Source organism: Callorhinchus milii, unplaced genomic scaffold (genome assembly GCF_018977255.1).
Source record: "Callorhinchus milii isolate IMCB2004 unplaced genomic scaffold, IMCB_Cmil_1.0 Scaffold3, whole genome shotgun sequence".
Taxonomy (NCBI): Eukaryota; Metazoa; Chordata; class Chondrichthyes; order Chimaeriformes; family Callorhinchidae; genus Callorhinchus; species Callorhinchus milii.
The window spans coordinates 71,372,548-71,391,544 of record NW_024704744.1 but is presented as its reverse complement, the minus strand read 5'-3'; the positions used below and the strand labels follow the sequence as shown (position 1 = coordinate 71,391,544).

Below are 18,997 nucleotides of genomic sequence, written 5' to 3'. Positions count from 1 at the left end.
CTTGCGTTGTCCAACCATTTGTGAACGACGACAAATTACACTTGTATAGCACCCTTCATGTGGGAAAGACGTCCCAGGGCACTGGACAGTCAGGGTGAAGAGTGCAGCCGTGACAAGTGATAACGTCAGCGGCTGAGGTGAGGATGGACTGCAGGTAAGTGAACTGGTTCTACGGTGACCTACTTGGCAATGGAATGTCAGAATCACAGTCTCTGTGGCAGTCTCAGTTGTCTGGTTCCAGAGCCAACTGAGTCTGCAGTACTCCAGCACATTGCTAATGACAGCCCATCCAGCCTGGTTTATCAGTAGGATTTAGAGCAGCAGACCAGTCATCAGAGGTAGGGATTCTTCCCACTCAGCTGCTGTTAACCCAGCAAGCAAAAGTTCTAATGGATAGCATGGTCTTAACTGAACAATAAGTGGGAAAACTTATAAAACTGTGCTTTCTTTCAATGCAAGCTATGTTCTTTTAGCTGGTTAAGACTCCAGCAGTACCTCGGTGTACACTGGGGTCCTCAAGCTTTGTTTTTAGCTAATCTGCACCAAAATTAGGTAAGCTTGCTGCATCTCTGCAGGCAGAGAGTATGCATTCCAATAAATACCTCTGGAATTTCCATGTTTAAATCATGCTCAAAACATATCTTTGACTGCTTTTGGTTGAAGTTTGGTAAGAAGTTAGTTCCTGCTTGACATGGGTGTATGGGTGAATGAGACTGAAAAAAAGTACAGTATTCGATTGCACTATGTATTTAGCTCAATAGAGGGCCACCAAGCCTTTCACAGAGATTGGTGTTTTGCAAATTGCTTTTCATTAACTGAAATTGTATTTTTCTATACAACTTTATAAATGACAGACCTCAGGATTTTTAAGCATTCCTTATATCACATGAACTACAACAACAATCCTTGCATCTAATAGAGTACTATTCATTCAAGGACATCTCAAAGCACTTCATAGGATAGAGGTTAGCAACAGTATTTTGTAGGCAAATGTGGCATCCAAATTGCACACAGCAATGTTCCACAATAAGTCATGAGATAAACACAAATTTGCTGGCCAGGACACCAAAAGAAACTTTTTTTTCTAAATAGTGCAATGGCATCTTTGATGTCCACCTGAACAGGCAGAAGGAACCTTATTGTAACAACTCAATCGCAGCATCTCCAACACTGCATCAGCTACCAACCAAGCCAAGTTGACACTTAACTGAATTACAAACTGTCATAAAGAAACTCTTGATAACTCATCACCATAAGGGAAATAGCTCAAATGTCTATTTATCAGAGTACAGCACCGCAAAAATACAAAGTGCTCAAATCAGAATGGGAAAGAAGTGCCAAAAAAAAAATTTCATTTGAAATGCTTGCATAAGTTTTAAGATATTTACAGTAGGTCATACACAATTGCAAATAAATGAATGGTATATTTAAGCTGCAATCAAGCTGATAACACAACACATAACAAAAATTACCATAGCCACAAAGGTGAGGTCAAAGGGAAGGGAATAATTTTACTTACACAACCATGTGGCTGGCTGAGGTTAGGAGGAAGACCATTAACCAAATGCCACGAAAGACCATCTCAAAATTAAAATTGCAAAAACCTGATGACCTATGAAATATTCAAGGTGACTCAGACGGTCATGATTAACATGTCTTATGGGAGTTAGCCAGGATATTAAGTGAGTGAGGAGTTATGTGAGATTTATTTATCCCAGGGGCAAGTTATCAGAGTTCCACTGTAGCAGCAACATCCTCCATGAACTTGGAGGTGACATTTTTAAAAGCGAACACATTGTAAATAATGGAAGATTATGTAATCTTCAAAGCAACAAGCAGCAATGCCACATGTTTGGGGAGAACAGAGGGTGTGGGGGAGGAGACAACAGTACCCAATGATTGAATAATTTAGCAAAATCTGAAAATATTTCACTATTAATGTGCACCTAGCTAAAATGTGGCAATGAGCAACTCTTAATACTTTCAATTCTATGTCCTATAATAAACTGCAAAATCTGGAGATTTATTCTCCAACCAGTTTAACGATCTTTGTGGGCGAGCAAGTATTTTTTCTGCTTGATTGTTGACTCCCTGATCTTCCACCATGTAATTTTACGCTCTGTGTAAACCCTCCAGCGACTAGAGATTCCTCGATCTTACGGAAAAACGTATCGTAAGTTGGCATGAAAAGGAAAACACCAAAATCTTCAAATAAGTATTGTTTGTTTTATTTTCCCCATACTCTATCTTGATCTGTTTTCACACACACACAAATGAATAGTCAAAGAGATAAATGAAAATAATAACAGTGCACTGAAAAAGGTACTGACTGACCACAAGGGAGAAATGAAACATTGCTTGTAAGCCAGTGATTACTGAAGATAAATTGCTAACTTAATTGTTTCAAAAAAGTAGCCTTGAAAAGTTGCAGTACATATATAGTGTTCTGTTTTCACATAGATACAGGCTTAGGAAACTTCTAACAATTTAAGAAAACCTCAGCAGTTTTCAAGGTCACTGATATCCCATATTCTCACTTGTAGAAGGTAAGTAAATGCCAATGGGATCAGGGTGTGGGGGGGTATCCTAATTTCCCCAAAGCTCATTATTGCTTCATGAAAATACAGCAACTACAGAGGATCACACGCCCAGCTCATGTAGTGGGTCCACAACCGCTAGTGGGACTCAATTTGCCACTTGCTAGAAAACCCAAGGTAATCTATATACAACAGCTTTTATATAATGTCGTTCGCACACTAACTAATAGTGTAGGCAAAACAGAAGTATTAATCACAACATCTGAAATGACTAGTTGACTTCCTTTGATGATTCATCCAAAACAAAATACTTGTTTGTTTGAGAATTCTGTCAATTAATACTCATAGAAAAGGCTCTGGTAATGGAACGCAAAGGAATTTGGGTGAGGGCTTCTCAAACCTCAGCACAAAAATTGCTGTCAACTTTCTCTACTTTTTGAGGACAAATGTGTTGTATTTAAGTTTGTCTAATAATATTAAATACACTAAACCCCAGCTAGCCAGATTAATTGGGGCGGTGGGTAAGAGCTGGAGATGTGGTTTGGTGAGCCAGAATTTCCAGCTAAGTGTAATTGCAAAGCCTTTACTGCCTTTTTTTTGTCGATGAAAAATGCCAATAAACGAGGGTTGATTGGCACATTTAATCGGAAATTTAATGAAGTGTAAGGTTATGTATTTTAGTGTTAATGCATCGGAGGAAGAATAGGAAAGTTATATATTCAACATTATGAAATAATTTGATTAGTTGGACATTAATATAATAATAATAATAATCCTTGCATTTGATATAGCGCTTTTCACGTCGGGAGGACGTCCCAAAGCGCTTCACAGAACACACTGTAAAGTGAATTGACTGTATATTTGTGGGCGAACGCGGCAGCCAATTGCACACAGCAGTGTCCCACAAACAGTCGTAGATTGAAAATGACCAATTTATTATTGTTTTGTTTTTTTGGAGGGATTATTATTAGGCTCTGTGTGGAGTAAGGAAACTTGCCCAAGGTTTTGCCCTGCCTGGAATTGAACTCAGGTCTCTCACTTGCAAAGCGAGTGCTCTAACCACTGAGCTACAGGACTCCACGATATGCTGGTTCAACTTGTTGGTTAGTCCAGAACAAGAGCGCACAAATATAAGATAGGTACTACTGGATCTAACAGAGAGTTTAGAAGGAACTGCTTCACAAGAGAGATAACACCACCACCAAAATTACATTTGTATAGCGCCTTTCAAGTTACTGCCAGAAGCTGTGTTCAAGCAAAAAGCATATTTCTATGTAACCACGGCCGGGATAAGAAATGGTGAAATATTCTTTGCTAATTCAGACCTTTTTGGGGTTAGCAAATATCCAATATCCAGCTTTTAGAATGTTTCCCTTCCACATACTCCCAAAACAGATGAAAACAAAAAACACTGACAGAATAACTAACTGCACCAACATTTATTTAAGCTCAGTGGTAATTTCAGAGCAGAATGATACAAGTTGGGATAGGATCTAGGTATACTGCGACTCATCTTGTGATGCTCAACTCACTGGTTTCTATGATCATGCCCTCCTCACATGGGTCTGACCTACTTTTGAACAGCTGAAAAATAAAGTTGTTCAAGTGTTAATTTTGCGATAATCTTTCTCTTCCCCCTGCATCAACCAACCATTCCCACCCTATTGATTTGTGTCTGATCTTGCTAATATATAATTGATGTAAATATAACCATTTTGATTTGAATGACACTCAGTTGTTCACATGAAGTACAGCTCTCAAAGTACAGAAAACGTAAACCACGTGGTGTGGTTGTATTCCTCGCCAGGTCGCAGCAGAGCATTTGGGAAGTTTGTCTGCAATAAACAAGGTTTAAAATCAAATTAACGAGCCTCACATTTCCAAAAGAGGAGTTATATTTCTGAATAACAAAAAGTGTCAACTTGGTATAAAATTGCTAACTTCCAAACAACCATTCCCCCCCAACCCCTCAGAATTTCAGCAACAATACTTGAAATGGTGGGTTGCACAACATCCTGCGGTGACAAAATGGGTCATAAATTGGTTGCAAATTGCAGTGCAGTTTATGCCGATCAAATTGGTGATACTCTAGGTCCCCTTTTAGTGCAGATTCTCAGCAACACTGAAATCTCATCATTCCATTTGTGCACACACTCGAAGTTAAAGAGTTTATTTTGCTACAAACCTTGTTGACAGCATCAGGCCAATTCTGAGTCTCCAGACAAAATGCTGAGTGTTTTGGGTACACAGCTCCTCCTTTGCCCTTCAGGCTCCCATCAAGAAAGTTAGCGGTGTACAACTGCACCCCTGGCTGGGTAGTTTCAACCTGTAGTAGCCTGCCACTTGGGCGATGATAAACTCTACAGACAAAAATTAACAGATTGGTTTCCACTATCAATTCATTTTGAGGATAGTCACACTTTAATCTTACTCCCCCTTATTCTCCTAGACCCCGTATCACCCAAGAGAGTAAGAAGAAGAAAAAACTTGTATTCTACAACTTCCTCCAACCCAGTCATTGCTTCACTCAGTGAATACCAGCCTCCTTCATGTCCCACCCTACCTGCCTCACCATCAGCAGACTTTCAGTCATTCTGCCCACACACATTGGAACTCCATCCCAGAGTCACTCTAACTCACTTTCAAAGCCCTGCCATGTCTTACTTAAACCATGTTTTCAGCAATCCTTTCCTTCCCATCTCCCACCCCCAAATGTAATTTTTTGTTTCTATGATACTTGTGTTTTTCCCCAATGGTGGACTCGAGAGTTTAATTGCTTTGGAGTTCAAAGTTCATGGCTAACACTATGCCAAGTCCAGATTCAACATTTGTACCAGCCTTCCACTGTTCTGCAAAACGAAATGACCACAGCAAAACAAGCCCAAAGAACATGGTAAACCATCATTAAGATAACAGCTAGTTTCCATTAAACTACTGCAAGTGAATGTTCATTGCTTAGTTTGTTTTTTGGTCTTGCAGCAAGAGATGGTGAGAACTCTCCCATATTAGGATAATAACTGAACAAAAGGTGTACTCAGGGCAAAGATTAATTTCTTCAAATTAATTCAGATTTTTGAATCCATACTTTCAACACTCAAGACATTTACAATCTAAAACTTGATGTGATTAATGCTGATACCTTGCACAAGGAAATCGCTCCTTTGATTCCTGTAAGCAGAAGTTGTGATCAAAACCTGCTTTTAACTTGTTCTGTATGTGGCTTCCAAGTAGAACTGGGTTCCTCAAATCGAAGGGTGTGTTCTCTACTGATGCAATTTCTCCTGCATAAATAAAACAATATTTTACATACAACACAACTGCACACACACACAAACAACAAATTGCATTTATTTAGTGCCTCTCGCATCAAGAGGATGTGCCAATCGTATTGTGCTGCAGACATTATTTTTATGTGAATAAAAGTAAAAATAAAACATCTAGTTCTAAAACACTTCAAAACATTTCATTGTCTAGGCTCACAGTTCCCCAGACAAGCATGAACAGGAGGAAGCTATTCACCCCATGAAGCCTATTCCACAGCACATCAATGATATGTATTAGTTAGTCATTTCATCAGTGCAAACCATGCCAATGGGGTTCAAACATATGATCCCACCTCTTGGCATCGAATGTTCAACTTATTTTGAAAGCTTGATAAAATGAACTCCTCCTATGCAATGGAATATATTTCCCAACATCCAGGTTACATTTCCAAAAGTGCTGAACAGCAAAACCTTTTCTTTTTTTAATATTTTTCAAGACTATCGTGTGAAATAAGTATCCAAATTTAAATAATTCAAGTCCCATGTCAGGACTCTGAGCTCATAGTCTGGTGGCACTCCAATGCAGTGCACTGCATTGTCAGAGCTGCTGTGTTTTGGATGAAATGTTAAACTGAGGTCCTGTCTGCCTGATCAGGTAGATGGTAAAGAACCTTTGGCTTTAATCACAAAGAAGATAGAATTTCTACTGGTTTCCTGACGAACGATATTTCAAATTAATTGGTTGTTCACCTCAGTTGTCTGTGAGAGCCTGCTGCGGAAAAGGCAACAATCAGTCTGTACAATCAATGCTGCAAATAGAATACAATTTACATTTAAATAGTTCCTTTCACAACAGGAAGGTATTTCAAACAGCTTCACACACCTGGCTGGGCACCCAAGCTGGAGGGTGAGAGAGGGAAGCCTTTACAAAACACACATAATAATCCTTGCATTAGGTATAACACTTTATAGAGGTCTCAAAGTGCTTCACAGTATAATACTATCAAGTCGTGCAACTTGTGTATTTTATGGGCAAATGGTAAGGTTGTGTTGCATTTTTATACTTATCCTAAACTTTACATGAGTGAAGATGAACCCCTTCAAGAAAATATTTTTTTCAAATAAAAATAATAAAGTCCACATACTGTATAATCAGTTCCTTTTCCACATGACCATGGACATGTAAACCAAAGAGTAAGGAAAGCGCAGGAGAGGTTTTTCTTCCCACATAAATGCTTGTTTGTTTCACTCTGCTTTTTAATTAACATTTGGTTTGAATGAATGAAATGCACAATTAAAGTAATGAACCTTTTGGACCTCTGCCCACTGGAAGAACCATGTGCCTTTCCACTCCAGTATTCCGCTTATCTGGGTGCTTGTTGGCAGTAGGAACATGGACTTTGAGTTAGACTTGAACTTCAGCCCCCCGATGAACATGATTATTTTCTTCTCAGCTGGGCACCCTTTCATAGGGCCTAGATCCCCAGGTGCTTGGATGAGCTGGGTTGTATCTCTGTTGCTGCAGTTAGGAGATGCCTTGGACATTTGCCCAAGATAGGGTTCATTTATCACCACCACCATAAAGAGGCAAATATTGAGGAGGGGACAGGTGGTAGGGCATGTGCAGTGGTTTATCTTTGTTTGCTGCTCCTTAGTTTGGTAAAGGTAGAGAGACAGTAGACCCCTTCGAACATCTCTAGCAGAAACCTCATTGCCTCTCTGTTACGTAGATTCAGAGTTTATGCTTCACTGCAAGTGAACATTGGGTAAGGAGGGGACTCGGCTGCAAAGCACAGTTGAATAGCTTTCCGACACACATTCTCGAGGCTCATACATGAATAATGGCCACTTAAGGGGAGATACTAGAGAACCCCATGGAACCTTACCCCAGCAGAAGGTAACAGAAGTCAGATGTCAGAGAAAACTGGCAGAGATTTTAAAATGTCCCTTTGTTCACTGCAGTAGCTGCAGGATAAGATGATTATATTGAATGCACTGCTCTGACAGTTCAGGCAGCTTTTTGAAATGGAAGCTTTCATCAAATGTGATCATTATTGATCATTATTTATCATTAAGATAATAACACCTTGCAATTATGTCGTGCTTTTCAGTTAAAAATAAACTTCCCAAGCGTTGCACAACATAATTGAAAATCATTACACGGGTAAAATGTTTCATTTTATATTTTCTCTATTATTTTAGTGAATGTAAGTAAAACCAACCACAACACTAATTCTTACCAAATTATAATCTTAAGTAATCTGAAGGCTCAGTTGGTAAAGCCACAGCTTAAAAAATAATTATTATTTCATTTGGTTTACCGGCTTCACCTCAAACAATTATCTCAAAGCGTTGTCTGGACCGTTACCATCCCCCTAAAAACAGCTATAATCACCCCATCTTGAAAAAACCTTTCCTGGACCCATCCCTGCTATCTAACTACCAGCCCATCTCCAACCTCCCTTTTCTTTCCAAAATCCTTGAAAGAGTCATTGCTTCCCAGCTTCGCTCATTCCTCTCCTCCCACTCACTTCACAAGCCCCTCCAATCGGGTTTCCAAACTGCTCCTGGTCAAGGTCACATACGACATCCTGTCCATCTGTGACCAGGGCTCCCTCTGCCTTCAGATCACTCCATCCTTCTCCACCGACTCTCCGCTCACCCTCAACCTTCAAGGTTCTGTCCTTGAATGGTTCAGGTCTTATCTGTCACACCGTCTCCAATTTGTCTCCGACAATGGTTTTTCTTCCAGCCCCCGCACAGTCTTGTGCGGTGTTCCTCAGGGCTCTGTCCTCGGCCCCCTCCTCTTCAATCTGTACATTCTCCCGCTTGGTGACATCATCCGCAGAGATTGGGGTCAACTTCCACATGTACGTGGATGACACCCAACTCTATCTCTCTGCCTCCACCCTCGATTCCAGGACAACTGACGTCATGACAGACTTGTCTGTTCAACATCAAGTCCTGGATGAGAGACAACTTTCTACAGCTGAATGTCAGCAAGACCGAGGTGCTCCTGATTAACTCACGCCAGCGCCTCAGCACCTCAGGCACTGGCAGCATCAGCATCCAAGGATGCACATTCCACCTCATGCATATATGTTATTGGCCAGGATACCAGGAGAAACTCTCTTCTCTTTTTGAATAGTGCGGTGGAATCAGAATCTTTATGTTCCCCACCCCCTCAGCTCCCACCCGGCATTGTGAAGTTTTTTGACACTTCCTCCCAACATAAAAGGCATTATATTGTACTTAACATCCGTTTGAGCAAGCAGAAAACATTTTGCTTGGTTTGAAACAGCCATATAAATCAGTTTGGTTTCTCTGTCTACACTGAGTTAGCTGCTGGAGTATTACAATTGGCCTCAGCCCCCCCAGATTAGGAACAGGAAAAATCAGGCAGAGTTCTCTCGGATATCTCTGCTGGACAGGTGATAACAAGAACAAGATCAAGCCTGGCAGTGAAGTCTCCCCAAGGTCAAATAGCCTGCTGAAAAACATTAATGTGACTTTGTGGAAGTACTGTGGCTTCCAGTTTACATCCCCAGTATTGCTTATATGCAGTGCTCCCCTTTAACAGCCATGTGGTTTTGCACATCTTCCTGGATCCATTACAGTACATCATTATGTCAGCCTCATGATGAGTTACAAACCAATACTTCCCCATACGAGAGATGAGTAATTTGGTTGTCACGCCAGAAAAACCTCAAATAGCTTTTCTTCCATAATTGCAAATTAATTTGAAAAGCAAAAGTGTCAAGAATTTAAATTTTAAGCTGAGGAGCACTTAGGTTTTCTGCAACTCTTTCAGCCCTGAAACAAAACAGTTGTTTTGTGAAGCAAAGGCAACGGTGGAAATTATACTGAGGTACAGAACAGGCTCATGACGATCAAGAGGAAGAATTTCCAGTGCTCTGACTTTGACAATGCGCCCAATGATATCTATGTATGTTATGGCCATAGAATTAGAATCAGGAATGGTTTCAGTTGCAACCCAATTACTTGGCCATCGGAGGGCAGTGCTGAGAATAATGCCATGTTTCGCAACTGAAAGGCAGAAAGATTTAAAAAAATATTTCAGATCAGAAATATTGATAATAATAATAATAGTAATAATAATCCTGGCATTTGACATAGCGCCTTATCACGTCTTCAAGACATCTCAAAGAATGTCCACAGTCATCTTCACAGAATATACGATAAAGTGAAGTTAACATGGGCTGGGAAAGTTGCAAATTTAATTTGCTCTCAGTAACCACATCCTACTAAACAACCAAGTGGGCGGAAGAGTAGATTTGGGTGTCATTCACCTACATGCAGACATTGACCCCATGTCTGTGGATGATGTCACCAAGAGAGAGTATATGAATAAGCAAAAGGAGGAGGTAGAGCATAGAGTCGTACGGTACACTGCAGGTGACCAAGTGGGGCCAGAGGAGAAAACATTTGCAAAGACAAACTGATAGCAGTGAGTGAAGTAGGAAGCAAACTGGGGTGGACAAGGGAGGAGTAGGATGGGGAGGAAGGCGTGAACCTAATCCACACTGTAAACTGCGAGGGGGAAAGCGAGGGGTTGAGAAGTAAAAAGAGATCCATCTCACAATCACGGATATCTGGCAAGAAGTGGGGGGTAATCGGTGGAGCTCTGACTGAATAGTTGGCCATCACTTTACTCCTCTCCCTTCCTTCAAGAAACAGAGGCACAGGACCTAGCAGTAGCTGAAAATACACTGGGGAGAAAACTTGAGTTTGCACCCCCTGTGTTGGAAGATAAATACCTTCAGCAATAAACTAGAAAGTAACATACAGTATTACCTGTAGTGATAAGGCGTTCACTGGCTACTTAAATATATTATTGACCTCACAATTCCCTCTGGAGGTAACAGAATGTAGCTGTGACTATTTTAAGCAAAGCTGGGGAATATTTGCTGGATAAATATGTGCTCAACAACAACAACAAGATTCCATTTATTGAGCGCCTTTCACGTCGGGAGGACGTCCCAAGGCGCTGTACAGTTGGGTCAGGACCCGAGCAGGGGGGAAATGGTCAGGGTGAGGGGAGGGAAGGGAGGGAGCGAGGAGGGGGAAGAGAGTCGAGAGGGGAGCTGAAGGCTCGGTCAAAGAGAAAGGTCTTGAGACCGGCCTTGAAGGAGGAAAGGGAGGAAACAAGGCGAAGGCACTGGGGGATAGAGTTCCAGAGCCTCGGGGCTGAGAGGCTGAAGGCCCGGCCACCGATGGTAGGGCGGTTGGGGCGGGGGATGTGGAGCAGACCGGAGCCAGAGGAACGGAGGGTACGGGCAGGTAGGTAGGGGGATAGTAGGTCGGAGAGGTAGGAGGGAGCAAGGCCGTGAATGGCCTTGTAGGTGAGGGTGAGGATCTTGAATTCGATCCTCTGGGGGATGGGGAGCCAGTGGAGGCGAGCGAGGGTGGGAGTGATGTGGTCCCGAAGCCTGGTGCGGGACAGTACACGAGCTGCAGAGAGGTGATAAAGGCGTGGACCAGAGTTTCAGCAGCGTGAGGGGTGAGGTAGTGCCGTAGTCTGGCGACATTCCGGAGGTGATGGAAGGCGGTGCCAGTTGTGGCGCGGATATGAGGGAGAAAGGACAGCTCAGGGTCGAACAGAACCCCGAGGTTCCTGACTGGCTTTGAGAGGTGGAGAGTGCAGCCTTGGATGCTGATGCTGTCAGCGCCTGAGGTGCGGAGGCGCTGACGCGAGCCAATCAGGAGGGCCTCAGTTTTGCACACGTTGAGCTGGAGAAAGTTATCTCTCGTCCAGGACTCGATGTCGGACAGGCAGCTGTCAGGACATCGGTGGTCGTGGAGTTGAGGGTAGAGGAGGAAAGGTAGAGTTGGGTGTCATCCGCATACATGTGGAAGTTAACCCCATGTCTGCGGATGATGTCACCAAGGGGGAGCATATAGAGGGTGAAGAGGAGGGGACCGAGGACAGAGCCTTGAGGGACACCGCACGAGACAGTGCGGGGGCCGGAGGAAAAACCATTTGTGGAGACAAAGTGAAGACGGTGGGAGAGGTACGACCTAAACCACTCAAGGACAGGGCCTTGAAGGTTTAGGTGGGAGGACAAGCGGTGGAGGAGGATAGCATGGTCGACCGTATCGAATGCTGCCGATAGGTCAAGGAGGACGAGGAGGCAGAGGGAGAAAGGGAGAAACCTGGTCACAGATGGTCAGGATGTCATTGGTGACCTTGACCAGGGCAGTTTCTGTGCTATGGGCAGCACGGAAACCCGATTGAAGGGGTTCGAATAGTGAATGGTTGGAGAGGAAAGAGCGCAGTTGGGAGGCGACAACTCGTCCCAGGACCTTAGATAGGAACAACAACAACAACAACAAGATTCCATTTATAGAGCGCCTTTCACGTCAGGAGGACGTCCCAAGGCGCTGAGAAGGGGAGGTTGGAGATGGGCCGGTAGCTTGATAGCTGCGACGCATCAAGGGAGGTTTTTTTTTAAGGTGGGAGTGATGGTGGCAGTTTTTAAGGGAATGGGAATAGAGCCAGAGGAGAGGGACAGGTTGACGATGTCTGTGATATGTGGGGCAAGGAGGTGGAGCTGGGAGATAAGGAGTGGAGTGGGGATGGGGTCAAGGGAGCAGGTGGTAGGTTTCAGGGAGAGGATGAGTTTGGTGACAGAGGATGGGGAAACGGGTACGAAGGTGTGTAGGGGAGGATGGGTAGGAGTCGGAGTGTGGGAGGGAAGGGGTGGGTGGTGGGTGGATGTTGGAGGGGAAGTGACCGCGGAGCGGATTCCCTTGATCTTGGATTCAAGGAAATCCAGCATCTCCTCGCAGTGAAGGTTGGAGGAGATGACCTGCGCGGGGTGGCGGGGGGACGGAGGAGTTGGGATGTGGTAGAGAACAGTAGCCTGGGGTTGTCCTTCGCCTCCAGGATTATCCTGGAGTAGAAGGACGATTTGGCCGAGGCTAGAGTGGAGCGGTAGATTTTGAGGAGGTCCAGCCAGATTTGTCGGTGGACCGTTAGGCCAGATTTGACCCAGGTGCGTTCAGCGGCCCGCACCTGGCTCTTCAGTGAGCGGAGGTGGGTGGTGAACCAGGGGGAGGAACGAGAGTAGGAGACAGTACGGGAGGTGATAGGGCAAGAGTGTCAAGTGTGGAGGAGAGGGTGTTGTGGAGGAGGGTGAGAGCAGAAGAGGGGTCGGTGAGGGTTGAAGGCCAGAGGGAGAGGAGTTCAGAGGACTCCAAGGCAGCGGTTAGGGATTGAGAGGGTAACTTCTTCCAGGGGCGGTAGAAGATGGTGGTGGGTCTGGTGGAGGTGGGGAGTGGGGTGGAGGTGGTGAAGGAGATGAAGTGGTGGTCGGAGATGGCCTTGTCGGTGATGGTGACATCCGAGACACTGAGGCCCCGGGTGATCACCAAGTCGAGTGGGTGGCCGTGACTGTGAGTGGGGAGTTGATGTGGAGGGAGAGGTTGAGTGAGGAGAGTAGGGAAGAGACATCTGAGGAGATTGAGCAGGAGGGGGTGAAGTGCAGGTTAAAGTCGCCCAGGATGATGAGGCGATCAGAGCAGAGGCAGAGAGATGTGAGCAGTGTTGAGACATCAGAGATAAAGGTGGGAGAGGTTTTAGGGGGCCGGTAGAGGAGGAGGATTTTAAGTGAGAGGAAGGAGGGGTGGGAGAGGGTGAGGTGCTCAAAAGAGGGGAAAGAGCCAGAGGAGTAGGGGGATAGGGCAAGTGGTGTCCTTGAGGAGTCGTGGAGTCCTGTAGCTCAGTGGTTAGAGCACTCGCTTTGCAAGCGAGAGACCTGAGTTCAATTCCAGACAGGGCGAAACCTTGGGCAAGTTTCCTTACTCCACACAGAGCCTAATAATGATCCCTCCAAAACCAAAAACAATAATAAATTGGTCATTTTCAATCTACAACTGTTTGTGGGACATTGCTGTGCGCAATTGGCTGCCGCGTTCGCCCACAAATATACAGTCAATTCACTTTACAGTATATTCTGTGAAGCGCTTTGGGACGTCCTCCCGATGTGAAAAGCGCTATATCAAATGCAAGGATTATTATTATTATTATTATTATTATTGAGATAAGGGCAACACCACCGCCACGGCGGTTGGGGCGAGGGATGTGGTGGGAGGTGTAGCCGGGTGGTGTGGCCTCCGTGAGGGGGAAGGTGTCGCCTGGGGTGAGCCAGGTTTCCGTTAAGGCCATGATATCAACGTTCTCATCAAGGATGAGATTGTTGATGATCAGGGCCTTGTTACAGAGGGAGCGGACATTTTGTAGTCCGATGTGGATGGAGCGGTTGACAGACGGGTGTGTGGGGAGGGAGGGGGATCCCGGTTGTGAGGCAGGGGTGGGGGGAATGGGGGTAAGGGAGGAGAGGTTGGCTCCCCGGGTCTGTGTCCGGGGTGGGTGGCAAGAGTGGTGAGGAATGGGGCAGTCGGTGTGGCTGCTGCTGGACAGCCAACGCAGAGTGCCACGGTGAGCCCGGCGGAGGATTCCCAGGCTGGAACAGAGGGAGGTTGTGGGAGGGTCAAGTAGGGAAAGAAGGCGAGAGGGACAGAGAGAGAGGAGAGAGCGGGAGAGATGCAGAGGGGGGAGGGTTTGGGGGTAGAGAGGAGGGAGGGGGTGAGGGGGCTCGGGTCATAGCGGCAGCCATATTGCGCACACGGGGACCGGGAACGAGCGGTCAGGTGGATGGACACATTATCCCATGGGCTGGGGCAGCCAACTTAACAGGACCATGGTGGGCTCTGAGCCCTGGGGGTGGGGGGGGGGGGCGCAGAGGAATTTTTTTTTTTGTTGTTGCGCGCGCACACTTCTGAAAACTACAACTATGACGTCAGCGGTTCCCCCGCTCCGCCCCCACCCGTTCCCTCCTCAGCCCCACACGCTGCACACCCCGCACACCCTGTCTGGCTGCACTCCCTCCCCGCGTCGAGTTAAATACCTGAGAGGTAGGCCCAGCTCCTCCCCGCGCTGTCCTGGCGCCGTTCCCTGTCTCAACAACAAGTTGCATTTATATAACGCACTTCACAAAGGGTAGCATTCAGAGCGCTTGACAGTCACTGAGCACAATGCCAAGCCGAGCCAGGGGGAGGGGGAAATGACCATAGGCATGGAGAAATAGGTAGGTCTTCAGGCACGACCTGAAGATAGGGAATGCAGGGGCAAGCCAGAGGGATAGAGGAAGAGTGTTCCAGAGTTCCAGGGCGTAGTGGATGAAAGCACGGCCACCGATCGTGGAGCAGAGGGCATGACCATCTTCTCTTTGACCGTGCCTTCAGCTCCCCTCTCGACTCTCTACCCCCTCCTCGCTCCCTCCCTTCCCTCCCCTCACCCTTACCATTTCCCCCCAATGCTCGGGTCCTGACCCAACTGTACAGCGCCTTGGGACGTCCTCCCGACGTGAAAGGCGCTCAATAAATGGAATCTTGTTGTTGTTGTTGAGGGACAGAGCCATGGGATAGAAGATGATGAGTGTGGCTTCAGTCTTGTCAACATTTAGTTGAAGGAAGTTTGCTCATTAAACAAAAGTATGTGGAGACAAACAAACTACTTTGAGCTGGTGGGTTATATCTCCCCAGTTTCATTCATCAAATCATCTCCTCTATTCCCACTCCCCACTGACCATTCTAAGCACAAATAATAAAATTATTCACATTTGATACTGTGCCTTTCGTTTCAGGTGGACGTATCAAAGTGCCTCACAGGATATACTGCAAATACATCCTGAGTACTTTATGACTGAATGTTGCACACAGCAATGTCCCACAATGGTTATGAAGTGAATGACCAATTTTATTTGGTGGGGTTGGGAGGGGGGGTTTGACCAGGACACCAGAGAAACTCCCCTCACTTATCACAAACCTGGAAAAAAAATAATAATTTGTGTACGATCCTACCGGTTGGAATCATTACATCGTCCACTGGCAGGTATCTTGTTGCTTCTACTGAAACCTCATGGTCATAGATATTGGGGCTTCCCTAAATGTGGGAGAGGAAGAGAGAATAAAGAAGAGAATTATTACAACATCTTTCCCATTTGTGATAGACTCAAGGTCAGATAGCTTAGAAACATGCAACTTGGAGCAGAATTATAAAATGTTTAAAGCACAGTAGCTGGAATAGAAACAGACAGTTTAACTGATGGTGATGCTATCCAGCATGAATGTTTGGATACATTTGAGTTTTTCTCTTTGAATCCTAGCTTCTACCGAGCTAGGATGTAATTAGGCGCAGACAGGACCTTGGGTTTCATGTTTTCGTGTCTCATCCGACGGACAGCCCTTCAAACAATGCAGCAGAGACTCCCTCAGTACCTCACTGAAGTATCAGCTTAGACTATATGAGTTCCAAGTCCTGTCATGGGACTTGAACCGATAACCTTCTGACTCACAAGCGAGGGTGCTACCAACTGAGTCAGCCACTCATCCTAATTCTCCATGGGTGGAAACAACAGAAAACTTTAGCTGACAGCAAAGCATAGAAGTTCAAATTATATAACTTAAACTGAAATACTACAATATCACACAAACTGAACTAAAGTGGTATTTGTTTTCATTTTACAGCTTGGGAAATAGCAATGATTTTAATTTACTGTACTTGGCTTTTGAAACGCTAGTGGTTTGAATTAGGTTATTTCTGGCATTGGAACTACGGGTTGACACCCTGCTGTAGTGCTGAGAGAACGTCTGAGTTGCCGTCCTTCACATGAAATGTTAAACTCACTGCAGATTCACAGAATGATACCAAGGCTTAAAGAGTTAATTTGTGAGGGCAGGTTGCATAAACTTGGTCTACACCCTTGAGTTTAGAAGGTTGAAAGGCGATCCAATTGAGGTTGTTAAAATAATAAAGGGATTCGATAGGCTAGATACAGAGAAATTATTTTCTCTGGTGGGGAAATCGAGAACAAGGGGGCATAATCTTAAAATTAGAGCTGGGCCATTTAGGAGTGAAATTAGGAGGCAGTTTTTCACCCAAAGGTAGTGGAAATCTGGAATTCGGTCCCGCAAAAGGCTGTGGATGCTGGATCCATTCACATTTTCAAGATTGCGGTGCATATATATTTGTTAGGTTAGGGTATTAAGGGATACGCGGCAAGGACAGGTAATTGGACTTGAGCTACAGATCAGCCATGTTCTTATAGAATAACGGAACAGGCTCGAAGGGCTGAATGGCCTACTCCTGTTTCTATATTTTTATGTTTAAACTGAGGTTTTGTCTGCCTGTTCAAGTGAATGTTAAAGATCTTGTTGCTCCATTAGAAAAGAGAAGGGAGTTTCTCCTGGTGTCCTGGCCAACAATCCCCCGGATAAAGCTGGTCAATCACTTCATACTGTTTCTGGGATATTGTTGTGTGCAAATTGACTGCCATGTTCACATACACGTACAAAGTTGCTACACTTGAAAGTAAAATCCTATGAAGAGACATATTGTCAATGTGATAAGGTGCTTTATCAAATATAAGGATTTAATTTTACTCTGAAAAGCAGACGCAAGAACTCCTTTGTTGTTTATTAATACGTTGCCCCATTTTACATCCAATGCACTGCAACTTCTTGGCAAAACAACAACAAGATGCATTTATATAGCACCCCGATGCAGGGTAGCAGCCTAAAGCGCTTGACAGTGGCGGAGCACAAAGCTGAGCCGGGGGAAGGGAGGGGTGACCACCGTCAAAGAGGAATGTCTTTTAGGTGCGATCTGAAGATGGGGAAGGAAGGGAGAACAAGGATGAATTGACGTCTGCAACTACCTAATAACCTAGATATCAACCTTGTACAGCAATAGCTAGCCGGGATGTGTGAAGTGAGTCTAGGGCTGCATGCGCATGCAGTGCAAAGGACCACAGTGCAATCGAACTTGTGCTGTGAAAAAGCATGTTATAATGAAGCTGCATTGTACACTGTGGATTCACATTCATAATAATAGTCCTTGCATTTGACATAGAGCTTTATCACGTCTTTGATATGTCTCAAAGCACTTCACAGAATATACTGTAAAGTGGACTGTGTATTTTGTGGACGAAACATGGCAGCCAATTGCACACAGCAGTGTCCCACGCATGGTCATGGATTATAATAGTTAATGGGCACAAAGTGCCTGTAAACTTGTCCCACAGAACCAATATAAAACAACAACTTATATTTATACAGCACCCTTCATGCCGGACTCAGTGAATAGCCCTATAAAATGACATTTCAGGTTACGTGCAAGAGCCAAATAGAGATTCAGGACTGTCCAAACAGATCAATATTAATGTGTCATCAGGAACACTCAAATTTTTTTGCTCAGGCCCAAGAAAACCTTAGCTAAGTACCAATTATCCACTGAATTCCAGCCTCTACAACAGATAATTCTGCCTACAAAATATATAGTCAATCCACTTTTCAATATATTCTGTGAACCACTTTGAGATGTATCAATGACATGATAAGGTACAATATTAAATGCAAGGATTATTATTATTAAAATAAGAGATATTAGATAGATGCAACCAGTCAAAACTGTAAAACAAAGAGAGATCTTACATGTCCTGCCAGATTGAAATAAGAATGATTGGTAAGGTTTATGGGAGTGGTCTTTGTAGTCTGGGCCCAGTAGTTAATAGTCAATTCTCCTCCGACCAGGGTGTAGGTCACCTGGACTTTCACTTCTCCAGGGAATCCCTCCTCGCCATCAGAGCTCATCAGTGAAAACTTCACTCCATTTGGTAGCACTTCAGGTGTCCACAAAGCCTACAACACAAATAAAACAATACATTTAAACTCTTGCTCAAGTGGCCAGTCTTCAAGAGAGAACTTGAGCTGAAGAATGTTGGCAGACTCTTCGACCATCTGGGGGTATCATAGCCAAGCCTGATCTTGTTATACAGAATTACATGGACTGCACAGCATGAAAACAGGCTATTCAGCCAAATATTACATTCCAGTGTGTTTACACTTAACATGTGCCTCCACCCATGCTAATCTCCTCTTCCTTACCCGCTCTACTTCCTTCACCCTCATGTATACAACCAATATATAGACACTAGAATTTGCAGCAGAGGATTTCTCGATCGTGATTGACAATGGTTGATTCCCCCTCCCCAACCTTTCTGTTTTTTGTATAACATACAATTTACATAGACTGACCCTTACCATCTAAAACAATGCCTTACTAACACCTGGCTTCGTAGAAAAATGACTTTTCAGAATCAATAATGAATTCTC

At 44.5% G+C, this 18,997-nt stretch overlaps 1 protein-coding gene across 1 annotated transcript; it reads right to left on the bottom strand.

Moving 5' to 3' along the window:
• Positions 1-3,578: 3,578 nt before the first annotated feature.
• galm (galactose mutarotase) lies at positions 3,579-18,793 on the bottom strand. The gene is made up of 6 exons (XM_042333131.1): positions 18,770-18,793; positions 18,317-18,523; positions 15,686-15,767; positions 5,677-5,818; positions 4,723-4,897; positions 3,579-4,372 (listed from the first exon to the last, which is right to left on the bottom strand). Exons 1-6 carry the CDS (start codon positions 18,791-18,793, stop codon positions 4,295-4,297), a joined length of 708 nt encoding a protein of 235 aa, XP_042189065.1. The 3' UTR covers positions 3,579-4,294.
• Between the last annotated feature and the right edge of the window lie 204 nt (positions 18,794-18,997).